Below are 26,624 nucleotides of genomic sequence, written 5' to 3'. Positions count from 1 at the left end.
CCATGTCTGAGCTTAAGCAAAGCACAGCTTTTGCAAGCGAATGCAAAGCGTGTGCGTCATAATGCAAAACCTTTGAGAGGGAATGCAATATCAGAAACTTTTTTTTTTTTAACCACGGCCCGTTAGGGGCTCAGTAGCATCTCCAGCTCTAATAAATAAAAAAAAATAACTAAAATCAAAGTTTTTGGTTCCATCTTTAAAGAACTTTAAAAGAATTTGACAGGAGTGGTGTTTCGTGATGCAGCAGTATGGGTGGGAACAGCGGTGCAGTTATGCAAACATGGAATCTGCCCGTAGAGCAGACCGCCTCAGTTAAGCCTTCAGGAGTTTACACAGCCTTCAGGGGTTTACACAGCCTTCAGGGGTTTACACAGCCTTCAGGGGTTTACACAGCCTTCAGGAGTTTACACAGCTTTCAGGAGTTCACACAGCCTTCAGGAGTTTACACAGCCTTCAGGAGTTTACACAGCCTTCAGGGGTTTACACAGCCTTCAGGGGTTTACACAGCCTTCAGGAGTTTACACAGCCTTCAGGAGTTTACACAGCCTTCAGGAGTTTACACAGCCTTCAGGGGTTTACACAGCCTTCAGGAGTTTACACAGCCTTCAGGAGTTTACACAGCCTTCAGGAGTTTACACAGCTTTCAGGAGTTCACACAGCCTTCAGGAGTTTACACAGCCTTCAGGGGTTTACACAGCCTTCAGGAGTTTACACAGCTTTCAGGAGTTTACACAGCCTTCAGGAGTTTACACAGCCTTCAGGGGTTTACACAGCCTTCAGGAGTTTACACAGCCTTCAGGGGTTTACACAGCTTTCAGGAGTTCACACAGCCTTCAGGAGTTTACACAGCTTTCAGGAGTTTACACAGCCTTCAGGGGTTTACACAGCCTCCAGGGGTTTACACAGCCTTCAGGAGTTTAGACAGCCTTCAGGGGTTTACACAGCCTTCAGGGGTTTACACAGCTTTCAGGAGTTCACACAGCTTTGGGGGTTTACACAGCCTTCAGGAGTTTACACAGCTTTCAGGAGTTCACACAGCTTTCGGGGGTTTAGACAGTCTTTGGGGGTTTACATAGCTTCTGGGAGTTTACACAGCTTTTGGGGGTTTACAGAGCTTTTGGGGGTTTACACAGCTTTTGGGGCTTACACAGCCTTCAGGGGTTTACACAGCTTTTGGGGCTTACACAGCCTTCAGGAGTTTACACAGCTTTTGGGGGTTTACACAGCCTTCAGGGGTTTACACAGCTTTTGGAGGTTTACAGAGCCTTCATGGGTTTAACCAGCCTTTGGGGGTTTACACAGCCTTCAGGAGTTTGCACAGCTTTTGGAGGTTTACACAGCCTTCAGGGGTTTACAGAGCTTTTGGGAGTTTACACAGCCTTCAGGGGTTTACACAGCTTTTGGGGGTTTACACAGTCTTTGGGGGTTTACATAGTTTTTGGGAGTTTACACAGCTTTCAGGAGTTTACACAGCTTTCAGGGGTTTACACAGTCTTTGGGGGTTTACACAGCTTTTGGGGGTTTACACAGCTTTTGGGGGTTTAATTTCTAGCTGTTTAACTTGAGGTTGGTTAGTGTAGTGGGTAACACTGCTACCCTCTATGCTGGAGACTGGGGTTCAATCCCCAGCTGGGTAAACACTCTACACTATACCAACAAGAGTCCTTGGGCAAGACTCCTCACACCACCTTCACTGCACTGGCAGATCATTTTGCTGGTTTCAAGCACATTTTTAACAACAAGCAAATTATCTGCCGGTATACTTAGATAATTTTACTTGATAAAATGACTTAAAACAAAGAAAAATGTCTGGATAATGCACAACCATCTCAAAATGGGAAATATTAGATAAATGACTAGATTTAAGATCATTCCACTTGAGATACCAATTTTTTTGCATTTTGCTCAGGGCCACTGGCTAAACGTATCTACACAGTATCTACAGTCATGTTGAGCGAATATGGTAAAAATAGACATAATGTGAATGAACAGGGAAACATAAAGCTGTCAGCGAATCTCAGATGAGCTATCATATTTCACCTGGTGTGGAGTATCAGTGTGGGAGACTATTCTGGGTTCTGTAACTGATGACTCCACAGAGGAATGAGGAATCATATGGAGATCAGTCTGGATGGAAATGCAATTTATCCAGTCTAACTTACTGTAATAACACACTGGCTAATAGTTTGCTAATATCATGTAATATCATGTTTATTGCATGATTTGTAAGCTTATAAGATTATTTAATTCATTTCTAGGCCTTTTTACTTGTTTCAAGTGATCTTATTAAGTAAAGTTATCTCACTACGCTGGCAGATAATTTCGTTTATTTTAAGAAATGTGCTTGAAACCAACTAAATAATCTTGAGTAAACACCAGAAATAGTTTTTATAATCTTATAATATTCATACAGTCATCTAAAAATGAGACATACTAGATATTTACTCTCAATTTAAGATGATTATATGATGTTATATATATCATTTTCTGCAGTGCATATTATATTGAACTGTTATCCATAATATCTTTATAGAGTTTATAGGCAGTACAGAGATTATTGAAAAGGCAACTTTATGACAGGGGTGTTATTAATGATTATTAAGGTTAAGACATATATTTTAACCACTTAACAATGATTGGAAAAGTTTATGCTTCTCAAAGTTGCAAGACGGCAAAAATAGTCGGAGCAGTTACCGAGCAACTGTTTAATATTGTGAGTGATTATGAGTCAGTAAATCATAACTAATGAATTATTATCACTTAATATGTTTTTACAATTCAAAATATCCATTGAATCTTTGTGTGTCTCTACATCAATGGGTGATAATTCAATCGGTACAGTTAATTAAAGCACATTTATGAAATTATAACTTAAAGTCATTGATAAAATATTAGATAATGATTATGGCTGTCTGTGAGGAGCTGTTATGGCCTGCTACTATCTTAAAAATGACCTTCATGATTATAAGGGTGACACAGTGGGTAGTGCTGTCACCTCACATCAAGGATGGCCTGGGTTCGATTCCCCGGCCGGGGACCAGGGTCCTTTTTCTATGGAGTTTGCATGTTCTCCCCATGTCTGCGAGGGTTTCTTCTGGGTACTCCAGTTTCCTCCCACGGTCCAAAGTCATGTAGTCAGGCCAGACTGATTGATTGATTGACTGATTGATTGATTGATTGATTGATTGATAGATAGATTGCCCCTAGGTGTGTGTGTGTGTGTGAATTTGTCAGTATGTCTGCCCTACGATAGACTGGTCACTTGTTCAGGGTGTGTCCTACCTTCCACCCAGCGACTGCTGGGATGGGGTCCAGCTCCCATGTGAGCCAGAAGGATAAGCGGCTTAAAAGATGCGTGTGTATGTGTGTGTGTGTGTGCGTGTTATGATTATAAGACACATGGAATATCTAGGGTTCGTTTTTCCCAGAGATGAGAATTCATTTCTGTCTGTCTGAGCTGATGAAGTGAAGATACTCCAAGCTTATCATGTTCTGACCTGATTTTCTCGCAGTGCTGTGCGACGCGCCGAAGCTGAAGAACGTTCAGATGTTTTGGGAGGAGTGCTGCGAGAGTGACTCGTCTTTCTGCTGCTCGGCTGACTCGTTTCTCAGGACCCTGCGCAAGCGTTTCATCCACAAAGTGAAAGCGAAGCTGCCAGGCCAGGCTGATACAGGTCTGCTCTATTGGATTAGATTAAGTGACCGTTTTTAGTCCCACAAACGGGCAAATTTCACCTCCACATTTAACCCATCCATGCAGTGAAACACCACATACACACTAGTGAGCACACACACACTAGGGGGCAGTGAGCACACTTGCCCGGAGCCAAGGGAGCAGTTGGGGGTTAAGTGTCTTGCTCAAAGAGCACTCAGGGGAACGAATCGGTGACCTTCCGGTCACAGAGCTGGCCCCCTAATATATATATCATTTTCTGCAGTGCATATTATATTAAACTGTTATCCATAATATCTTTATAGAGTTTATAGACAGTACAGAGATTATTGAAAAGGCAACTTTATGACAGGGGTGTTATTAATGATTATTAAGGTTAAGACATATATTTTAACCACTTAACAATGATTGGAAAAGTTTATGCTTCTCAAAGTTGCAAGACGGCGAAAATAGTCGGAGCAGTTACCGAGCAACTGTTTAATATTGTGAGTGATTATGAGTCACTAAATCATAACTAATGAATTATTATCACTTAATATGTTTTTACAATTCAAAATATCCATTGAATCTTTGTGTGTCTCTACATCAATGGCAGAGCTGGCTCCCTAACCTCCAGCCCACGACTGCCCCAAAGTCAGGCTTGTTCTGTAAGCCTATAAAGCATCCAGCTCACTACTCAGTCATTCTCATTAACTTTTATATTTGTTTATTTTAACACTAACTGCTCTGATAAATCCAGTTAGAAGAGCACAGTTTGGTTCTTGACCTCTCGCTGCACTCCAGGCATCGCATGAACTTGTTTAATTCCTTCGGCCGCACTTGATTTAATACAATGAAGGACTGATTAAATAAACTAAATTAACTAGGTATTGGATGGTAACTGTACATACTGGACTTCCTCACACTTGCATAACAATCACCATGTGTGAATTTTTATAATGTGAAAACTCCAGTTCATTTACTGGATTATAATGCGTTGTAGACCATTTGCTATATATATATTTTTTGTATTAATAAAATAATAATAACAATAATAAATAATAATAAATATACACCAACCGGTTACTTTATTAAGTCCACCTCCTTGTTTCTACACTCATTGTCCACTTTATCATCTCCACTTACTGTATAGCTGCCTGTATATGCTGCCCACACATATTTTTGGTTGGTGGACTGTTCTCAGTCCAGCAGTGACACTGAGGTGTTTAAAAACTCCAGCAGCCCTGCTGTGTCTGATCCACTCAGACCAGCGCAACACTAACTAACACACCACCACCACGTCAGTGTTACTGCAGTGCTGAGAATGATCCACCACCCAATAGTACCTGCTCTGTGAGGGTCCATGGGGGTCCTGACAGCTGAAGAACAGGGTAACAGAGTATCAGAGAAACAGATGGACTACAGTCTGTAACTGTAGAACTACAAAGACCAGCTATACAGTAAGTGGAGCTGATAAAGTGGACAGTGAGCGTAGAAACAAAGAGGTGGTCAGAAAGTGGCCGGTGTGTTTGCCATTAAAATTAATTCTTAATTTTTTAAAATATTCTTTTAAAAAACTTGCTGTTGATTGTAACAAACAGATATGCAATGTTTTGAAATTAAACTCATTTATATTTATGTCCTAATTTTAGGGGTAACATTTTACGGTAGGCTACAGTCCATAAGGCTACATGACACCCATAAAAGCTTGTTATGACAACTGACATAGCCCTACATCAATGTTTAGAAATGCTTATTCCAATAGGCATCATCTGCCATAAACGCTGCTTTAACTGACTTTGCTCAAAACGGGCAAATGTAACCTTTATAGCGAATGACACCTACTGGAATAAGCATTCATGTAGGCCTATGTCAGTTGTCTTGACAAGCTTATGTAGATGTCATGTAGCCTTATGAACTGTACACTACAGTAAAGTGTTATCAATTTAGTTAGTATTAGTAGTTTTGGTAACACTTTACTGTAGGGTACTATCCATAAAGCTACATGACACCTACATAAGCGTGTCATATCAACTGACATAACCCTACATAAGTATTTATATATACTTATTCCAAAAGGCGTCAGTCTTTATAAAGGTTACATTTGCCAGTTTTGATGAAATTTAGCTAAAGTAGTGTTTATGACAGATGATGCCTATTGGAATAAACATTTATGTAGGGCTATGTCAGTTGTTATGACAAGCTTAAGTAAGTGTCATGTAGCCTTAGTTTTTATATAAAATTCTTCAGGGTTTTATTGGCTATGTGAATAAAGTGAAGTCTATTTTCTTGAGGTGTTTCTTTGAGTCTAATACAGTCTGTCTCTGTTTCCTCCTGCAGTCTTTGGTCAGCTGTTACAGCAGGTCCAGTCCAGCTGCAGGATGGTGCCTTTAGCGCTGTGCCTGACAGACCGAGTGAGCATGTTTCAGCTGCAGGTCTACCTCGGCCGCTGGAAGCTCACAGACTTCGGAGAGCACATCTCTCACCTCTCCAGAGAAGGTGAGTCTACACAGCGCCTGGCTCAGATCATTTGCTGGCTTTCGAAGGCTTTTGAAGAGGCATCATACAAGCTGTGTTAGTCAGTGGCTTGTTTAACTCTTGTCCAGCACCTCTGTTTCTTATTAAACACAAAATAACAAACCCTGAAATGACAGTTTATCAAAGTCATCGTTTTTCTTGAACATTTTGAAAGCGGACACCCTAACGTTTGTTGTCCGGGGTAAGAACTACAGCAGAACAACAGGAGCCAAAAAACAGCATAAGTGGAATTTTTTATGAGCACCTAACAAAATAGAGGTTACAATGAGTGGAGCCATAAGTATAAGTGTTACCAGCTCCTCATTCAAATAACGTGCTGGAGCTAAAAATTCTTTTTCTGTACTTTTATATATATGTATCCAATTCCCTTTTTCAAAAAACACAGAAGAGCCCTTAATATAAGGCTGAAAACAGTATAGAGATTATTGAAAATGTAATTTAAGATATTATAAAACAGTTCTGGCCACGCGAGCTGATTGGTTGAGAGCCGTTCTAACTGCTGTTATTTCACCATAACATCACAAACACTGTATCACTCCACTGAGACGACGTTGCTAAGCAACGACTTGGACAGCTGTAGGAGACGCTCGAGCCATTTGATCATTTTTACTTCTTAATTTATGCACAAACAGAAAACGGACACTGTTAAGATCACATTTGACCGACAGCCGATTTGGTCCGACTCTGAAAACAAGACGACACTAAATTCCCAAACTGTCGTCGCCACTGAGCAGCTTTTCAGTCGGCAGCTGTGACAGAAGAACAGCTAAACAACCTGGAATCAGCCAGAAATGAACCCAACACCATTCGCCAAACTAAACGGGCTGTAAGAAGCTTCACAGACCGGCTGGAACAAAACAACATTAATACTGATCTGGAAAAACTGACCAAACTGAGCTGAACCTGATATTGGGTCAGTTTTACGGATCAGTCTGCATTTCAAAAGGCGGGGCTTACAGCAGACGGTGCAGCGAGTGGGCGGAGCTCGTTATTCCAACAAGCTGCTTGTTAAGGAGCTATAATTTGGCCGCTCCCCCCGTGACCCAGAAAGATAAGCGGCTTAGGAAAAAAAACACAATGTAATATCAGAAATTATTTCTTATAATTAAGGCCTACGTCTTGTAATAAGTAAGTAGTGGGCCTTGTTTTAAGAAAGTTTATCTAGTGAAATTGTCTTATTGCACTGGTAGATCATTTCTTCTTTAAGAAACGATGAAGGTTATTTGGCTTATTTCAAGACATGATGCTTAAAAAAAAGTCAAATGATCTGCCAATAAGAAAAAGAATAAGATAGAAATACTTAAAAACAAGTAAAAATGTCTAAAAATTAGTTAAATAATCTTTTAATATGCTAACAACAATCTTGTAATGAGAAATGTTAGATATACTGACTACCTTAAAGATGTTTTCACTTGCTAAGATATCATTTATATCCACATATGATGATTGTTTGGCTTTATATATCAAAAACAGTCTGTACTGCATCCATATAGTGAAATCTATTACCACAGATGATAATGTTGATACACTGTAATTTAAAAAGGAACTGAAGGTCTATTGAGTTTAATAACACATTTACAACTAAAGCCAATAGGCAGTGGCTTCAGTTAGAGATATCCCTTAAAAGTACTTCTGAAATTAAAGTCAGAACACCTTTCATTGGCATGTGCTTCTCTTGCAGTCTACTTAGCGTCCTCTCTGGAGAGCCCTAAAAGGAGGCGAGCTCTGAAGAAGCTGAAAGGGAGGAGGATCTCGGAGCTGCAGCCACTGGGGAGAACCCTGCAACTCCTGGCCAAGCTACTGACAGATGCCAATCACAAGGTTGCAGTGACCGCAACCTCCTGTCTCTGCAGAGCCTCAGGCTTCAAGTCCTTCAGGTCAAAGGTAGTGCATAAACAGCCCACCACAACTTCTCACAGCTGAGAGAAGAATGAGTCTAATAATTTCCCTGCAAAATAAAATTCTAGTCCAGGGGTCGCTACCCAAATGCTGAGAAGAGCCGTTTTGACCATCTTGGCAGTAAATGTGTCTTAGTATGTGCTGATGTGCTAGTAAAGGCTAAAAAATATAATATACACTCACCGGCCACTTTATTAGGTTCCCTGCTAGTAAAAGGTTGGACCCCCTTTTGCCTTCAGAACTGCTTTAATTCTTCGTGCCAGACTTTCAACAAGGTGCTGGAAACGTTCCTCTGAGGTTTTGGTTGGTTATTTGAGTTCCTGTTGCCTTTCTATCATCTGGAACCAGTCTGCCCGTTCTCCTCTGACCTCTCACATCAACAAGGCATTTTCGTCCACACAACTGACCGCTCACTGGATGTTTCCTCTTTTTCGGACCGTTGTCTGTAAACCCTAGAGATGGTTGTGCGTGAAAATCCCAGCAGATCAGCAGTTTCTGAAATACTCAGACCAGCCCGTCTGGCACCAACAACCACGCCGCGTTCAAAGTCCCTTAAATCCCCTTTCTTCCACGTTCTGATGCTCGGTCTGCACTTCAGCAAGTTGTCTTGACCACCTCTACAGGCCTAAATGCATTGTGCTGTGGCCGTGTGATTGGCTGATTAGCTATTTGTGTTAACAAGCAATTGAACTGGTGAGTGTAAACAAAATGAAATATAATATAATATAAAAGAAAACGAATACTTGCTTTGCTCTGCTTTAAGCTTCAGCTAAGCTACAGCCGCGTTTCTCACATCTCCAGCAGGAAACTTTTCTGCAAAAGTAAAAGTTTCTTTTAAAATGTCTCTCAATGTTTGAGATTTTACGAGGCTTAAGTCATTTCTCATTCGTCAGCTTCTCCTTCGAATTGTCCTGTTCCACCTTAAATGATGTCTGAGGTGCCAGAATGTAGCCGCTGGACAATTTAAAGTGGAACAGGACAAATCGAATAAGAAGCTGGCGAATGAGAAGCTGAAAATCAGCTGTGTGACCGTTTTTCGTTTGACAGTTTTTCTCTGCAGATTAAACATATCAGGAAACCAGCTGGACTGATTATAAACACTAATCAGTCAATTCATCTCCAAATTACCGATCTTCGTCTTAAATCTCTCTCTTTGTCGTTTCGTAGCTACTAGCTGGGCGAGACTGTTGTCTGTGTTGCTATGGTGACCAGCAGTCTGCGCTGATCTTCAGGGTTAAAGGGTGAATCAGCAGTTCTACATTAACTCTGGAGTTTAAGACCATTTACTGTTAAACTGTGTTGAAGGATCAGCAGAGCTTTATTTTACTGTAGAGGAGGATTATTTTATTATTACCTACTTATCTGATTCAGCTCCTGAGCCCCATGTTTCTGACCCCTGGCCTAATCTTACCAACATTTGACTTTGTGCTATGAACAAATGTTGAATTTGACCTTTGCAGACTGTAGTACACTGACCACTGGTGCATTGACCGTTACAGGCTTTGGTACACTATACATGGCTGTTGAGAGAGAATGACACCCAACGGCAGCAGCAGGCGTGTTTGGCACTGAAATGTTTAAAGGTAACTTTAAGCTATTTTTTAAAACTGCTAATAATGAATATCATAATTAGTCATGGGCATTAGAAAAGCAACCCCCCCCCACACTGTACAAAATACAGCAGCTTGGCACATGACATGATCTCAAATCTAATATTCCTCATGTTGAGATTGATGAAAGCTGAGTATAAGGTTTTCACTTATGTGTTATTTTCAGTGACTTTAGTAAGTCAGATTAGGAAATATGCTTGACACAATCCAAATAATCTGCCTGCATGGTGAGATAATTCAACTGATTAAATCACTTTAAATGAGTTAAATAACCTTATAAAAGGCTTACAACAATCTCAAAAAGAGAATATTAGGCATCTTGACCAGATTTGAGATAGACAATCAAAAGTCTTTAAGATAAATAGACAAATCGCTTCTGTCAGAACAAAACCTCGTATTTCAATTTTTAACGTTTTCCAGTTTTTCACATAATTTGAAAATACCTGTTGTCCTTTACATTGGGTGGAAATTTCGTGATGAATGGACTAAAAGAAATGACCCAAAATGACTTGGAAAGACGTCTGGTTCCATTGACTTACATTAAAAGTGGAGTAGGTTTTTTCCTTCTCCTGTAAAGTTACAATTCTGGAGATACGAGGTTTTGATCATATATCACTGAGTACCTTTTAGCAGCAAGTTGGTAAAGAGTTAATAAGCTGATAAAATGTGATAAATGTACTAAACGATGTAGAAATGTTTATTTCTGTTGAGCTCTGTAAAAGCTGTGAATATGCCTGAATTCTATACTCCACACTCCAGAGGGCAGTGTAGAGCCTGCAGCTTACATTGTGGTTAGATGTTCTAATATGGTTAAACGTGTGGGAGCCTCAGAGAACTTGTAGAGAGGAGAATTCCCGCTCTGCACCGTCGTCCAGGTTTCTCAGGTGCTAGAGGGCGCTACCGAGCGAATGGGTTAATATGGAGCATTTGAGCAAAATCATAGTTTATAAATATCATTTCCTAAACACTGAATAGATAAAACATTTTAACACTGCTGTTATATTTAAAAGCTTTTAAACTCGATTTATAGGAGATTAAAACGGCACCTCATGTTCGTTCATAACGTCAGTGAGCGCAAGCAGCCAATGAGCTGCTCCGCTCGCCAACCAATCAGCACTCAGTAGCAGTAAAGCCCGCCTCCTGCTACCGTAAACCCGTTTGCTGTAGAATAAAGGAAACATACAGGTGAGATTTCTTTGTTTTTTTAGTGAAACACATCCTTCTACTTCATAAAAAATTAAAGGAATGTTCTGCACGAGTGATTAGAAACTATTTTAACTTTTTGTTATTAGCTGTTGAGCTCCATTCTGTCCCATTCATTGAGGACTTGCTCGTGGGCGCCCTCTGCTGTTCAGCAGTCTTGTTTTTGATATAATGTGCGAAATAGGAAGTGGCCAGACTCCTCATGAAACCAGCTCTGGTAGCCTTCAGTCGGCTGCAGTAATCTTTCTATGTTTTCTTTTTTTGGAGTAAGCATATTAGAATCTCTGACTAAACCGTAAGACACAGACTCTACACTGCCCCCTGGTGGAGTACAGAGTTTAGGCATAATTATCGCTCTTGAATATCAGAATGTCTAACGTTTGAGAGAAAATAACTTTCTTACCAAAACGCTGAATTTACTACTGAGTGCTGTAAACTTTCATGACTCTCTCTCATCAGGGGGATCTCTGAGCTTGCTGAGCAAAGACAGGTGGGGAGGTGAAACATTATTATTAGTTAGTTTTTTTAGCCCCGCCCACTGGTGCAATTTGCCCTGGTTTACCAGGTTGTGGTCAGGAGCTTGTGGTTAGTTTTCAGTCACGTGACATGAAAAGGCCTGAGAAAGGTTTGAAATCACCTGCACTCTAAAAAAGATGGACCTTAAAGGGTTCTTCAGCAAAGAATGGTTACGTTTCTATAGAACCATCATAGAATCATGAAAACGTTATCAGATTGATGGAGAGTGTGCTACAGATGGTTCTGCATAGAACCTTTTTTGAAAGGATTTTATTAAGCACCCAAAGCATGGATCTCACAATAGGAGAACCATTTGGGTGCTACACATAGGCTTTTTTTAAAAGGTTCTATGTACCTGTATGTTTTTACTAAAGAAACCTTCGAAGAACCGTCATTTTTAAGAGTGTGCCATATTAGCAGTTTAATTATTTTATATGCAATAATAACTTATGCGATGTGGATTTAAACATTAGACATTTGTTTAGATGATTTATCCGGTATTTATTTGCACATGAAGTTATTAAATGATCAAATATATTCAAAAATAAAAAATATGTACTGTAATTATCTATTTGCTTTTTTTTTGGTTTGTTAAGAATAGATAACTTTGAAATGTGGATGTTAATTTTATTATAACTTTATAGAAATTTATTAGAAAGCAAATTACAATCGTTATATATTTATCTGAAAACAAATTCGTTTTGTGTTATTGAAAACCGTGACACCAAACTTTTGAACAGCAACGTAAGCACATCAGTGATGTCTTTGATTTGGATTATATGGGTTGTGCAACAAATCGTGCAACGTAATTAGACTGGAAACCTTCCCAGATGTGATATCTTCATTTATTCCAAGCAATCTGGGTGTGGTGTTTTATTTATAGCCAGTGTTGATTTGCTATGAATAATTTACAGTTGAGAATGGCTTCCCGCTGCTTGGTGTCACAATGTGATAATAACAGAAAACAAATATTGCAACTTTTTCCATAATCTCTCACCACCCTCAGCGGCTTGCACAACGTTGTGACGCCTTTTCATTAACTAGTGACCCCCTGTGGAGATTTTGCCGTATAATGATCTCCAGGACTGTGCCGAAGTCACACCACGCTTTCATTGATCTCATTTCCAGTTAGAACCACCATTAAGTGCAATAAATTCACCTTCCCTTCCAGTTCCCTTCATTCCAGCTTCCATTCTTTTCAGGAGCCTCACTCTCAGCTCCTCAAAGGATCTGCAGACACACCTCCAAAGCTCAGTCTTGGAAGCTGGTTTGCTTCTCACCATCAACGCAATCCCAGTTATGAAGTAACTTACAAAGCTGACGTGGTGGTGGTGGTGTGTTAGTGTGTGTTGCGCTGGTGTGAGTGGATCAGACACAGCAGCGCTGCTGGAGTTTTTAAACACCTCAGTGTCACTGCTGGACTGAGAACAGTCCACCAACCAAAAATATCCAGCCAACAACATCCTGTGACCACTGATGATGACCAACACAAACTGTGCAGCAGCAGATGAGCTGTCGTCTCTGACTTTACATCTACAAGGTGGACTGACAAGGTAGGAGTGTCTAATAGAGTGGACAGTGAGTGGACACAGTGTTTAAGAACTCCAGCAGCACTGCTGTCTGATCCACTCGCACCAGCGCAACACACACTCACACACCACCATCACGTCAGTGTCACTGCAGTGCTGAGAATGACCCACCACCCAAATAGTACTTGCTCTGTGAGGGTCCATGGGGGTCCTGACCACTGAAGAACAGGGTAACAGAGTATCAGAGAAACAGATGGACTACAGTCTGTAACTGTAGAACTACAGAGTGATTGTATGTCACGTGAGGATCAAGTTGATGGTACAGACTTGACCTTTAACTTCTAGTGTGTGGTTGATTCGTTCTGTGTAATACAGATGAATCATCTACAAGGAATAAGCACCAGATGGCTCAGTCCCTTCACATCTGGATTATCCATAGATTACCCCAGATTAGGGCTGATATGGGGTGGATGAGCAGAGATTAAGGAGTGTAATCTGTTTCCTAGGCGACGGAGAGTGCGGAGCAGGTCGCCGAGCTGTGGCGCTCCGCGGACGAAGATTTGAGGAACGCTGCCAGAGAGACCGTGCTTTCTTTTGGTAACCATGGACACCTTTCAGTCAAGCTTTGAACCTGGTGCCACATGTCATCGCCGCCCTAAGAAAAACAAGCATCTCCAAAACAGTATCTTTACAGGAGAGGGAAAAACGCTCTTTACTTTCAATGGAAGTTAGAGAAAAACGATTTTGGGCCATTTCTGTTGGTCCAAGCATCACAAACTGCTGAGCTCAAATGATGCAGAAAAGTAAGAATCACAAAAAATGGAGATGCATGTTTTTCATTGGACAGCGATGATATGCACCCAAAATATTTCAGACAGCATAGGCTGACACACACACACACACACACACACACCCCTTCTAAACCGCTTATCCCTCTGGGTCACGGGAGGTGAAGCCTATGCCGGCAGACACTGGGTGGAAGGTAGGAAACACCCTGGACAGGTCCACTGGGACCACAGGGCAGACAGACAGACACTCACTCCTAGGGGCAATTTAGCATGTCCACCTGAACCTGACTGCATGTCTTTGGACTGTGGGAGGAAACCCATGCAGATACGGAGAGAACATGCAAAGTCCACACGGAAAGGTCCCTGGTTGCCCGGCCGGGGAATCGAACCCAGACCCTTCTTGCTGTGAGGCCCTTATTCAAATTTTGCCATTACACCATAAATGGTGCAGCAAGTCAAGTAAGCATGCCAAGTGTCCTCTATTTAAACTGTTCAATAACTGTTTGGTTTGTTTTACACTGTTGTTCATATTTCAGGATTTGGTTTTTCATTTAAAGCAAAAAGCACGACAACCTGTGTGTCACAGTCTCCTCTGTCCCTGTCTTCATCTGTTTTCTTGCCCTGTGTTGTAGCCATGAGCTCTTCAGCCACATGCTTGTGTTTTTGTTTTGGTTCTAGTGTTCCGCCCTTTCCCCACCTTTCCTATTAGGATCCTCACCTGTCTGTAGTCTCTGTCTCCTGCCTCTCCCAGGTGTGCCCCATTGGTTCCAGCCATTCTCAAACCCTTTGATTCAGCCAGTGTTGGCCTGGCCTACTCGTCACTCCGTTAGGTGTAGTTGTTATGCCTCACGTTTGCTTTGCTCAGTGTTTCTTTAATAAGCTCAGTAGTTTATTTTGTGTTCAATGTTTCTAATAATCTGTTTCATCAAAGTACATCCAGCCTCTTTGCTCACTACACACAACAGACTACAGACAGGTGAGGAAAAGGGCGGAGCACTAGAACCATCTTTAGCACATAGTTAAAGAGCACATGGCTACAACACGGGAAGAAAAACAGATGAACACTGTGTCCCAATTCAAGGGCTGGATCCTTCAAAGGACCCGGTCTACGAAGTCTTGTCCTTCGAAGGCTGTTTACATCTGCGAAGGCTGAACCAAAGTGAGACGGTTTGCCCTATGTCAGATCTTCGGTTTCCATCACCGCACCACTGTTACCACCCTCACCGCTGCCGTGAAGTTCTTTTAAAGTTCGTTAAAGATGGAGCCAGAAACTCCGTCTCCGTGCTGGAGATTCTTCACCGCCGGCTACTGATGAGTTTGTTTGCTACATTTGTATTAATAGCCATTCACCTCAGTTTAAACCGAATACTTATCTTTAGCCACCGTTCGCTCCTCTGCTGACTATGCCACATTCTCGAATCCTCGCCGGCATGCAATGAACCTCGGGATATGTTGGCTGGTGAAGGATCTACCTGATGGATCCTTCGTTTTCATGGAAAAGGACACATTTCTCATCCGCTTATGAAGAGGCCTTTGAACACTCTGGTCTCGCTGCTGTGATGCACACGTCCTTCAAATGCATCCTCCGAAGGATGCAGCCCTTGAATTGGGACACATGGGAAGATGGTGACAGTGGAGACCGTGACACTGTGGTCATCTTCAGTAGGCTAATAAAACATTTTCATATTTAATTGCCTTTTGGAAGTACCTGTGATTTAAGATATTATTTTTCCTGATACCTGTATGTTCAGAATATTAATGGCACTGCTGGTGGTGTACTGATTTGATGAAGCTGTTGAGTACGTTATAGCTGCACTCAAGGGCTCAAAACCTAACATCTGGCAACCCTAACAACAAGTAAATTCGATAGCTAGAGCAACAGCTACACTAGTCGCTCGGGAACCTGGGTACATGCCTATAAAACCAGTTTTTAACCTGCTAAAGCCCCGAGAATCGACTTCCGACTCGCTTTCGATATCGAAGTCATACGGACTTTTGGCTTTTAACTGCGTCTGTACGTCTCCTTTTCCACAGGTAAAAAAGGACACGCAGCCTTCCAGCGAATGGACCGGATCTGCAGTGAGTTGCAGGAGGAGATTTATAAGAACCTGGACACAGAAATCACCATCTTCTAGAGACCGCAGCTAGGGTTTTTAACCCTCATCAGATACAAGGCCTGGGCCAGTAATGGCTTTCTAATGAGAAGAATGGAGGAGGCTTAAAACTTCGCTAAAATTTCACTTAGATGCAGAAAAAATTCAACTACTCAGTTGAGCAGAACAGCCTATGACGCTTGTCAGAGGTCACACAGGAGGACAGTGTTTGTGGACGTCTGGACACATCCTATGCAGTATGAAACATTGTTTTTGTAGAAAAACTTTTTGGAGTGCAATATTTATAAAAATTGTATTCTATATTTCATCTATACAAAGAAAAACGAAGTGTAAACATGGAACATATTGCCAATAAATGTAAATAATATGCCAAAAAAAGAGAATCCCTGTGTGAAATGTGTTAAAAGTTGCTTTGCAGGAAAGGGCAATTTCTTCCTAATACAACTGGAGATAAACATACACCAAGCAGGCGTAACACCCTGACCACCTCCTCGTTTCTGTGCTCACTGTCCATTTTATCAGCTCCACTTACTGTATAGCTTCACTCTGTAGTTCTACAGTTACAGACTGTAGTCCATCTGTTTCTCTGATACTCTGTTACCCTGTTCTTCAGTGGTCAGGACCCCCATGGACCCTCACAGAGCAGCTACTATTTGGGTGGTGGGTCATTCTCAGCACTGCAGTAACACTGACGTGGTGGTGGTGGTGTGTTAGTGTGTGTTGCGCTGGTCTCAGTGGATCAGACACAGCAGTGCTGCTGGAGTTTTTAAACCCCTCCGTGTCGCTGCTGGACTGAGAATAGTCCACCAACCAAAAATATCCAGCCATCAGCGTCCTGTGGGCAGCGTCCTATGACCACTGAAGAAGGACTAGAGGATGACCAACACACACTGCAGCAGCAGATGAGCTGTCGTCTCTGACTTTACACCTACAAGGTGGACCGACAAGGTAGGAATGTCTAATAGAGTGGACAGTGAGTGGACAGTATATAAAACTCCAGCAGCATTGCTGTGTCTGATCCACTTGTACCAGCGCAACACACACTAACACCACAAAAACAAAAAAATTGGAATAAAAATGCAAGAAAAAGGTACATTATGGGCCAGTTAAGGGTTCTAGACCAGACCATCATGAAGAACTGCACTGCACAAAACAGTACATTGTCAAGTGAAATGACCTAGAGAAGTGAAATTTCTAGAGGGTTGTGCACTTATTATTAGAGGATCTATATTATTTCTAGACATTTTACTTGTTTTAGGTCATTTTATCAATTTATCTCACTATATTGGCAGATAATTGAGCCGGTTTCGAGCACATATCTTACATCAAGCAGAATTATCTACCAATACAGTGAGATAAACTTAATAAAATCACTTAAAACAAGTAAACAATACCAGAAATATGGTACATCATCTTAAAATAAGCTTACGGCAATCTCAACAGGAGAAATATTAGAAATAGTGCCCAGATTGAAGATCGTTTTACTTGACAAGACTATTGTTTGCAGTGTGGAGAACCGAACATGGAGAGGAACGTGTGGAAGGCTGAAAACTGATATCGTGGCAAACACAGCCTTTCACCTGTATTCATGTGAGAGGAGATACTCACACCGCCGCTGTGCCAGTTTCCCAGACTCAGGACTAAGTAACAGCCTCTACTCTTCTGGGAAGGCTTCTAGATGGTGGAACACTGCTGTGAGGGTTTGATTGAGCATTAGTGAGGTCAGGTACTGATGTTGGATGGTCAGTTCTAGATCATTCCAACTCATCCCAAAGATATTAGATGGAGCTCCATCACTCCAGAGAACGCAGGTCCACTGCTCCTGGGTATGGTGACCTCAGGCTGATATGCAGAGGGTCCCCATTCTATTGGTTAGTGCTCTTCTATGAGATTAGACGAGCTGCTTTAAGACCTTAAAGTAGCTGAATTCATCTCAATATAAGAACTGTCTGATTTCTTTTGGACAGATAGCATATAACAGTGTTATGATAGCACAACATATTTGTTCTATCCTGAGTTGAGAGGGCTGGAGCAGACCATTGTAGAGAACGGGAAAATATAACATCACGAGAACGTGTGGAGAACGTGTGAGGACAGAAAGCTGATACTTCAGTAAACACAGCCTTTAACCTGTATTTATGAGTGCTACCCACAGGGCTACACTTATAGTTGCATATTAAAGGGAAATTCCACTAATCTTTCACGATTTCTCCATAACTCAATCACTGAGATGTCATCAGAGAGGTTCAGAGCGGTTTGGTGTGAAATGGGTCAGATGTCTTTACAGTGGTGGTGATGGGAACCAGGCGTCGCCATGACTACAGCACAGATAGACACTTTATTAACCATCCAGAACCACCAGAGAACCCACGAGTCTTCTGAGTTTATATGGAATGTTTATGAAGGAAAATAGTGGAAAATCTGGAAAAATTTGTTTTATCTGGGGACTATTTTGCCTGCATGTCTCCCTTAATTATGAATGGATGTCAAAAATACACTTTAGGCCAAAAGCTTCTGAAAACTATCATAAAACTACAACCCCTGGCAAAATGTATGGAATCACCAGTCTGGGATGAGCACTCAGACATTTTATTCTGTAGAACAAACTCCGATCAAAAACATGATGCAATAATAAGGTCATTCCAAAGTGCAACTTGTTGGCTTTCAGAAACACTAAAAGAAATAAAAAAAAACATTGTGGAAACAAAGTAAACGTTACTTTTATTGAGCAAGCACAGGGAAAAAAAATGGAATCACTCAATTCTGAGGAAAAAATATGGAATCACTCAAATTGGAGACACACCCAGTCAATTTCCTTTCCCTAAATGGACACCTGCCTCAGATTAGATCTGCTCGTTAGTCTGCAGTTAAAAACACCTGCAGTCATGACACCTTGGAGGGGTGCTGGACGAAGTGGAGTGGCAAGAACCATGGCTCCAACAAGAGAAATGTCTCTTGAAAAAAAAAGAGAGGATTGTGAAACTTCTTGAAGAAGGTAACTCTTCACACATGGTTGCTAAAGATGTGGGCTGTTCACAGTCAGCTGTATCCAAGATATGGACCAAATACAAACAGCATGGAATGGTTGTTAAAGCCAAGCGTACTGGTAGACCAAGAAAGACCTCAAAGCGTCAAGACAAAGAACTTAAGGCCATTTGTCTTGAAAACCGAAAAAGTACAACTAAACAGATGAAGCATAAATGGGAGGAAGCTGGAGCCAATGTATGTGACCGAACCGTAAAGGAAATGGGATTTCAATACAGGAAAGCTAAAAGAAAACCATCATTGACACCTAAACAGAAAAGAACAAGACTGCAATGGGCTAAGGAGAGGCAATCATGGACTGTGGATGACTGGATGAAAGTTATCTTCAGTGATGAGTCAAGAATCTGCATTGGACAAGGTGATGATGCTGGAACTTTTGTTTGGTGCCGTTCCAGTGAGATTTATGAAGAGGACTGCCTGAAGAAAACAACCAAATTTCCACAATCCTTGATGATATGGGGCTGCATGTCAGGCAAAGGCACTGGGGAGATGACTGTGGTTAATTCTTCTATCAATGCACAAGTTTACATTGACATTTTGGACAATTTTCTCATTCCTTCAATTGAACAGATGTTTGGAGATGATGAAATAATTTTCCAAGATGACAATGCATCGTGCCATAGGGCAAAAACAGTGAAGGCATTCCTTGGAGAACGACACATTCAGTCGATGTCATGGCCTGCAAATAGTCCAGATCTCAACCAACTGAAAACCTGTGGTGGAAATTGAAAAAAATGGTCCACAAGAAGGCTCCGACCTGCAAAGCTGATCTGGCAACTGCTATCAAAGAGAGTTGGCACCAAATTGATGAAGAATACCGTTTGTCACTCAAGTCCATGCCTCAGAGACTGCAAGCCGTTATAAAAGCCAATGGTGGTGCAACTAAATACTAGTGATGTATTTTAAATGTTTTGTTTATCTGTTTTTCATGATTCCATATTTTTTTCCTCAGAATTGAGTGATTCCATATTTTTTTCCTCGTGCTTGCTCAATAAAAGTAACGTTTACTTTGTTTCCACAATGTTTTTTTTTTATTTCTTTTAGTGTTTCTGAAAGCCAACAAGTTGCACTTTGGAATGACCTTATTATTGCATCATGTTTTTGATCGGAGTTTGTTCTACAGAATAAAATGTCTGAGTGCTCATCCCAGACTGGTGATTCCATACTTTTTGCCAGGGGTTGTATATCATCAGGCAGTGAATTCAGAACCATTTCATGTAGGAACTTTCTGTGAGGAGCTTTTAGAGGGGGACGTCTGGTTCCTATCACCACCGAGAACAGTTCTGACTGGGTAAGTTTATCTAGAACCAAGCGTTTCACACCAAACCGCTCTGAACAACCATCCTAACCAAATTTTGCAGGAATTTTGAAAAGATCCGTGGAATTTCCCTTTTAATTAATGCATATAATTTGTATTATAGCACAGTCTGGAATTATTGCAGAGGTTTAAAGACGTCAAGATTAAGACGTTACCCAAGTGTCTCGGTTTGCCTTGAAAATCAATTTGAACATGGACCACAGATGACGTGCTTAATCGAAAAGAGAAAAATAAGAACAAGGCTTGACTAAACCGGTCTAATTTCTTTAAACAGCAAAAACAAGAAGTTACACACAAAAAAAATTCACTTTTTTCAAATCTGTTTCTTTAAAAAGCAAAAGCAAAGCAACATTTCGATCTGTGTGAGGTGCAGTGAAAGAACTTTACAAGGTCTGATCAGACCACCTAAAGGGGAACTCCACTTCTCAAACTTGTATAGTCCAGTGTGTGAGGTGTAATCAAAGGGATTCAGAGGGTTTGGTGTGAAACGGTTCAGACGTCTTTACAGTGGTGGTGATGGGAACCAGGCGTCTCCATGAGCACACTCTTTAAAACGATGGTTCCTGGAGGGTTTGTTAGTAAAGACAATGAACCTAAAAGGGTTCTTCTATTGTTACAAGCTTGACACCGTAACAACAGTAGAACCCTTTAGGGTGCTATATAGAGCCATTTCCCAAAAGGTTCTATAAAGAACCATCAACAGCACATTTGTCCATCAATCTGAACGCTGTAACGATGCCAAGATCCATTTAATCGCGCAAAGGGTTTTCTGAGAGTTCACGGTTCTATACTGAACCTTTTTTCTTAAGTACAGAACCCTTGAAGAACCATCTTTTTGAAGACAACACAAATATAGACATTTTATTTCTCCATCAAAACCACCACCTAATCAAGTCTTCTGAGTTTATATGGAATGTTGATGGAAAATAGTGGAAAATATTGTTTTCTTTCGGGATTATTTTGCCTCACAGCGCCCTGCATGTATCCCTCCACCGCTAATGGATTTTAAGTATGTTTTAGGCGGAAATATTCTCGAAACTATCATAAAACAACATCTCGGACGTCATTCATAACCGTTTCATGTGAAAACTTTCTGGAAAGGGAGAATTTCACACCAAACCTCTCTGAATGACTTTGTTTATAGCCGAAAAATCAGTTCACTTTTAATTTTAACCCAAATTTTGGTGAATACATTTAAACACATTTATTCAAAGTCATCGAGGTGGTTTTGAAAAAAAAAGATCTGAAGTCATCTTGTGACTTGTGACCCACCTACTGTAAAAACAGGCGTGGATTCCAGTAGCAGCAGCCACTCCTTGCGTCAACACTGGGGCTACTGAGTCAGACTCGGTCAGCACTCGACTTCACCGTGTAACTTGATTTTGCTCATTGTGAACTTTATTGAGTTAAAAGTTGCAACAGCATTTGAACAAACTGAGCCACGTGACTCGCACCCACTCGACCTCCGGTGCGCTCAATTTGGACATTCACCATCAACGAAAACACCTCAGAGCTCTAGATTCATACTGATCGTCAACACATGAACGGAAACAGGAGTTCCATCGATACAAACCCATACAGACGCTCACACATCATCGTCTACCCTTTGGAATCTTTCAGCATCCAGAAAAATAAAATTAAGGTTGTGCAGAATGAACACAACAGAGAGCAACCCTAGAAGCAACCCATGCAAGTTTCAGATCCCATAACCCGAAGTGAGGACACCTTTGACCCGCAGAACGGAGAACAAGGTCAGAGTGAGGGGCAATGTGTGATAAATTATAGCAGGACTGCAGCTGGGTACGTTTCCCACCATTTCAGGCGGGGTTTTTGCTTATTCATAGTCTAGACAGAGATTGTCCAGGGTACGCGCGAGAATCATCAGGTAGGGTTTTTTTTTTTGGAGGATCTGGCAACCGAGTCTAGGTGCCCACAATGCTGGGATCGTGTGCTGAGTCTGGCAGTGGAGAATCATGGCAGTGGTACAGAAAGCAGTTCCCCCAGCAGCTGTAGCAGATGAGAAACAGCGCCGCCAGGAACACTAAGGCACAAATGGTACACGGCTTCCTCTCCAGAAGAAAGCTGAGCAAGTAGAAGCCCATGAACATCGAGTGGTTGAACCACAGGGCTGGGTTCAACGGTTTGGGGATCAGGAGGACCGGAAGTAACCACTGGAGGCAGTACATTGTCTCTGCAGGGGTTGGAGGTTGCCAGGTATCGGATGAGATATCCAAAACGACGGGATGGTGAGACACCAACCGCTGGTGGAGCTCTGTGGGATCAGACAGGGCGTCCAAATATCAAGTCAGACCTTGAAGAGAAGGAGAGAAGACATGTTAAGAGTGAGAGAAGAAAGGAGAGAAGAACTTTTTGTTGGCTATTATTTAACCGTTGTTTACAAACACTTTCAGCCAAGTGGTGGAGCACTGCCACGGTGGCGTGTCGCGCTGGCGCGAGCGGATCAGACACAGCAGCGCTGCTGGAGTTTTTAAAATACCTCAGCGTCGCTGCCGGATTGAGAACCGAAAACATCCAGCCATCAGCGTCCTGTGACCACTAGGGATGAATGATTGATCGATTTTAGAATAATTTTTATATGAAAATCGCAATTTGAAAGAGTTCAATTTTCAAACCACAAGAGCTGCGATTTTAATTCTAGCCCACATTATCAACAGCACCGCCTTAGTCAGGGAACATTAACTTCATATCGGTGCTTTTGAGCTGCGTGGAGACGAGTTAGGCCAATCAGAAGCGACCAAACACCTATATGTTGTGACGTCACAACCACAAGTAACTGGCAGTCTGGCGTATTCAGTGTTCTAGCCTAAACCAGAAAACGTGGATGATCTGGTCTTCTTGGCCAAAATAACAGGCTTGGACGTCAGTTTGCAGACAGTAATCTAGTAAATTAGTCGCAATATTAATCAGAAATTTAAAAAAATCAAAAAAAAAAAAAAAAAAAAAATCACAATGATATTTTTCCTAAATCGTTCCGCCCTAGAGCCCACTGCTCAATGACTAGAGGATGACCAACACAAGTTGACCTACTGTCTCTGCCTTTACATCTACCAGGTGGACCGACAAGCTAGGAGTGTCTAACAGAGTGGACAGTGAGTGGACGCGGGTTAAAAACTCCAGCAGCACTGCTGTGTCTGATCCACTGAGACCAGCGGAACACACCAACACACCACCACCACCACGTCAGTGTTACTGCAGTGCTGAGAATGATCCACCACCCAAATAGTACCTGCTCTGTGAGGGTCCATGGGGGTCCTGACCACTGAAGAACAGGGTAACAGAGTATCAGAGAAACAGATGGACTACAGTCTGTAACTGTAGAACTACAGAGTGCAGCTATACAGTAAGTGGAGCTGGTAAAGTGGACACTGAGTGTAGAAACTAGGAGGTGGTGTCGATGTGATGGTGTACGTGCAAGGGCGCAGTTCATCTATTTATTTCCCTGGCGATGATCAAACAGCCTGAGCAGCTGGAACAGCAGCAAATACACTGCGCATTTTAAGAGTGCCGAGTTATTTTTAGCTCCTGGCCTTGCATTTAGGCCGTCTAAACTAAAGCGTTAGCTCGTTTTTCAAACACCGGACTAAGAAACTAACCTGTGAGCGGCCTGGTTTCGGTTTAAACACGTATAATCGACCGAAAACATCTCGAGATACCAACACAGATACGAGTAAACACAACTCAAAGGCCTCACTCAGCCAGTTTCATCAGCTGAAGTTAGCCTCACAGTCGGAATTCCGTTCCACCTTAAGCAGTAAAGCGCTTAAACGGCGGCGCCTCAGGAGCCAACACACCACCACCGCGCCACTTAAGGTGGACCGGACAATTCGAGGAAGAAGAGTCGTGTTAGAAGCTAAAGAATCCAGATAGGGCTTTAAGATGAAGTTCACTCGGACTGTGCTCGTTAGATGTGATCGGTACGGGTACCGGTACCGGTTCCGACAGTCATCAGGAAAACACTCGGTTAGCCACACGGCTAACTTAGCTTAGCTTAGCTCGCAGCTGGCTAGCCCTAAACTGCCGCGACGGGAGCCGCTACTAAGGCAGGCAGCGGGTCTAAAAGCCCGACAGGACAAAGCGAACCACACGGTAAGGTCAGGTAAAACCAGCACACCTGTCATTCTTCAGATTCGGACCCGCTTCTCTTTCACAAACACAGCGACTCCATTAGCCGAGCTCCCTCCTCTGACTGCGCACCTTCAGCCCGCAGTCAGGACCGCGCGGCTGTCCGCACGACGCCTGGCTATAATTCACAGCCTTCACAGACGCCCGATAAGGGAACAACAACAACAACAATCACGCCGTTCCTTATAATCATTACCTAATAATAAAATGTTCTTATGAGATACTGTCATAATAATGACATGCGAAGTAACATATTAATGACTTGGTATTCCATCATTGTCATTTTCTTATATTATGTAAGAAATTAAGTTAGAATTATGAGATATTAAGTAATAATAATGAGATACTAACTTGTAATGATGAGATACTAAGTAACAAGTAGTTATTCAGTCACATTAATGAGATACTAAGTTGTAACTGTGAGATATCAAGTCATAATCATGAAACTCTAAACCATAATAAAGAAAGTAAGTTATAATTCTGAGTAATTTAGTCGTAATAATGAGATACTAAGTTGTAATGAAGAGATATCGAGATGCTGTCATAACAATGACATGCAAAGTAACTTATATTAATGACTTGGTATTCCATAATTGTAATTTTCTTATACTATGTAAGAAAGCAAGTTAGAATGATGAGACATTAAGTCGTAATGATGAGATACTAAGTAATTGTGAGATATGAAGTCAGAAATATGAAGCTCTAAATCATAATAAAGAAAGGTGTAATTATGAGATATTAAGTCAAAATAATGAGATACTAAGTAAGAATTATGAGTTATTCAGTCATAAAAATGAGACACTAACTTGTAATTGTGAGATATTGTGTCATAATGATGAAACTATATCATAATAAAGAAAGTAAGTTATAATTGAGTAATTTAGTCGTAATAATGAGATTCTAAGTTGTAATTATGAGATATCATGTCATAATTATGAAACTCTATATCACACACACACACATATATATATATATATATATATATATATATATATATATATATATATATGTTTTCAGTCTAGATGTATGTAAACTTCTAGCCTCAACTGTACATGAACAGTTTCACTGTTTGAACCAATCATCCTATATTCCTCCCAACCTTCACCTTTACAAAACCATTGGTAGGCTCCTCTAATTCTACCATTAGGGGCGGGAATCTTTCGGCACCTCACGATTCGATTCGACTATGATTCAGAGGCTGTGATGCGATTATAAAACGATTATCGATGCGTCTTTTTTAAATACAGGATTTCTTTTTTCTCACTGTGTGAGGACTTGGAACTTTTAAAGCAAAGTATCTGTGATGATCCATAATGAACTTACTTCCAATATCCTTTATTAATAAATCAAATGGAAGTGATGTGGTGAGTGAACTGGAAGATGCTCATTCATTGCTCTTGAGCTCATGAGACGCTGCTGCCACTCGTCTGTGAAAAAATGTGCAGCTACGGTGAAATAAGATCCAGTGGGAATAGATGTCCAAGCAGCATGTTTTACAGCCGTCCTGCCTTTCTTTTATATGTTTTGCTTTTGTAACTTTGGTTTTGGTCAAGAGGTTGTGGAGAGTGGGGGTCACTGTGTCAGTAAAATATCTTCGAGACTGGACACTGTATCTCGGCTCCAAATTGCGCGACAGCCCTGGTTCTCAATGACTGAGAACTGGTGTGCAGACTGCAGGTCACATAGCAGCGCAGTCTCGCCTAGTAGCTATGAAAAGGCAAAGAGAGAGATTTAAGACGAACATCTGGAGAAGAATGGACTTATTCGCATTTATAAGCAGCGCAGTTGGTTGCCTGATATGTTGAATCTGCAACGAGAGACTGTCAAACACTAAAAAGTTGCGAAGCTGAAATTGCTTCTCTTTTGAATTTTCCCATTCCACTGTAAATGGTGCCGCTTTTATATTCTGGCACCTCAGGCAGAATTTAAGTTGGAATGAGAAAATCAGAACAAGAAGCTGGTGTAACGCGGAGCGAGGAGGCGGACGCATATGCAGAGATAAGCAACGTTTATTATGGGCAAATCCAGGGTCATAGTCTAAACGGTCCAGGGTCATAGAGCCAACACAGATAGAACGGGGGCAGACATGACAAACAAACCAGAATCAAACAATCAACACGATCAAACATCAAACAGTTCAAACACAAACAGTACAACCAGAACAAACAACAAAGATCAGTCACCAGACAGGGGAAAACACAGGGTTTAAATACATAAGGGTAAACAGGTGGAAACAGGTGGAAAGAATCAGGGGTGGAGTCACGAAACA

At 41.5% G+C, this 26,624-nt stretch overlaps 2 protein-coding genes across 6 annotated transcripts in view; one reads left to right on the top strand and one right to left on the bottom strand.

The window, feature by feature from the left end:
* Positions 1–16,221, top strand: part of ripor3 (RIPOR family member 3) — a 115,027-nt gene extending 98,806 nt beyond the window's left edge. For 4 of the 5 annotated variants that reach the window (XM_037534990.1, XM_037534989.1, XM_037534992.1 and 1 more), the window contains exons 18-23: positions 3,513–3,674; positions 5,993–6,151; positions 7,872–8,074; positions 9,589–9,672; positions 13,454–13,544; positions 15,770–16,221. In XM_037534990.1, coding sequence (XP_037390887.1) covers positions 3,513–3,674; positions 5,993–6,151; positions 7,872–8,074; positions 9,589–9,672; positions 13,454–13,544; positions 15,770–15,870 — 800 coding nt within the window. In that variant the 3' untranslated portion in view covers positions 15,871–16,221. The remainder of the gene's footprint in view (positions 1–3,512; positions 3,675–5,992; positions 6,152–7,871; positions 8,075–9,588; positions 9,673–13,453; positions 13,545–15,769) is intronic. The other variant, XM_037534993.1, reaches the window with a different exon arrangement.
* A 5,363-nt stretch (positions 16,222–21,584) lies between these two features.
* On the bottom strand, positions 21,585–24,484 carry LOC108439717 (bladder cancer associated protein). The gene is made up of 2 exons (XM_017718268.2): positions 24,345–24,484; positions 21,585–22,523 (listed from the first exon to the last, which is right to left on the bottom strand). The coding sequence occupies exon 2, from the start codon at positions 22,396–22,398 to the stop codon at positions 22,135–22,137; it is 264 nt and encodes an 87-aa protein (XP_017573757.1). The 5' UTR covers positions 22,399–22,523; positions 24,345–24,484; the 3' UTR covers positions 21,585–22,134.
* Between the last annotated feature and the right edge of the window lie 2,140 nt (positions 24,485–26,624).

This window comes from Pygocentrus nattereri, chromosome 26 (genome assembly GCF_015220715.1).
Source record: "Pygocentrus nattereri isolate fPygNat1 chromosome 26, fPygNat1.pri, whole genome shotgun sequence".
Lineage (NCBI taxonomy): Eukaryota > Metazoa > Chordata > Actinopteri > Characiformes > Serrasalmidae > Pygocentrus > Pygocentrus nattereri.
The sequence above is the reverse complement of the archived record's forward strand: the minus strand, read 5'-3'. Positions and strand labels throughout refer to the sequence as shown.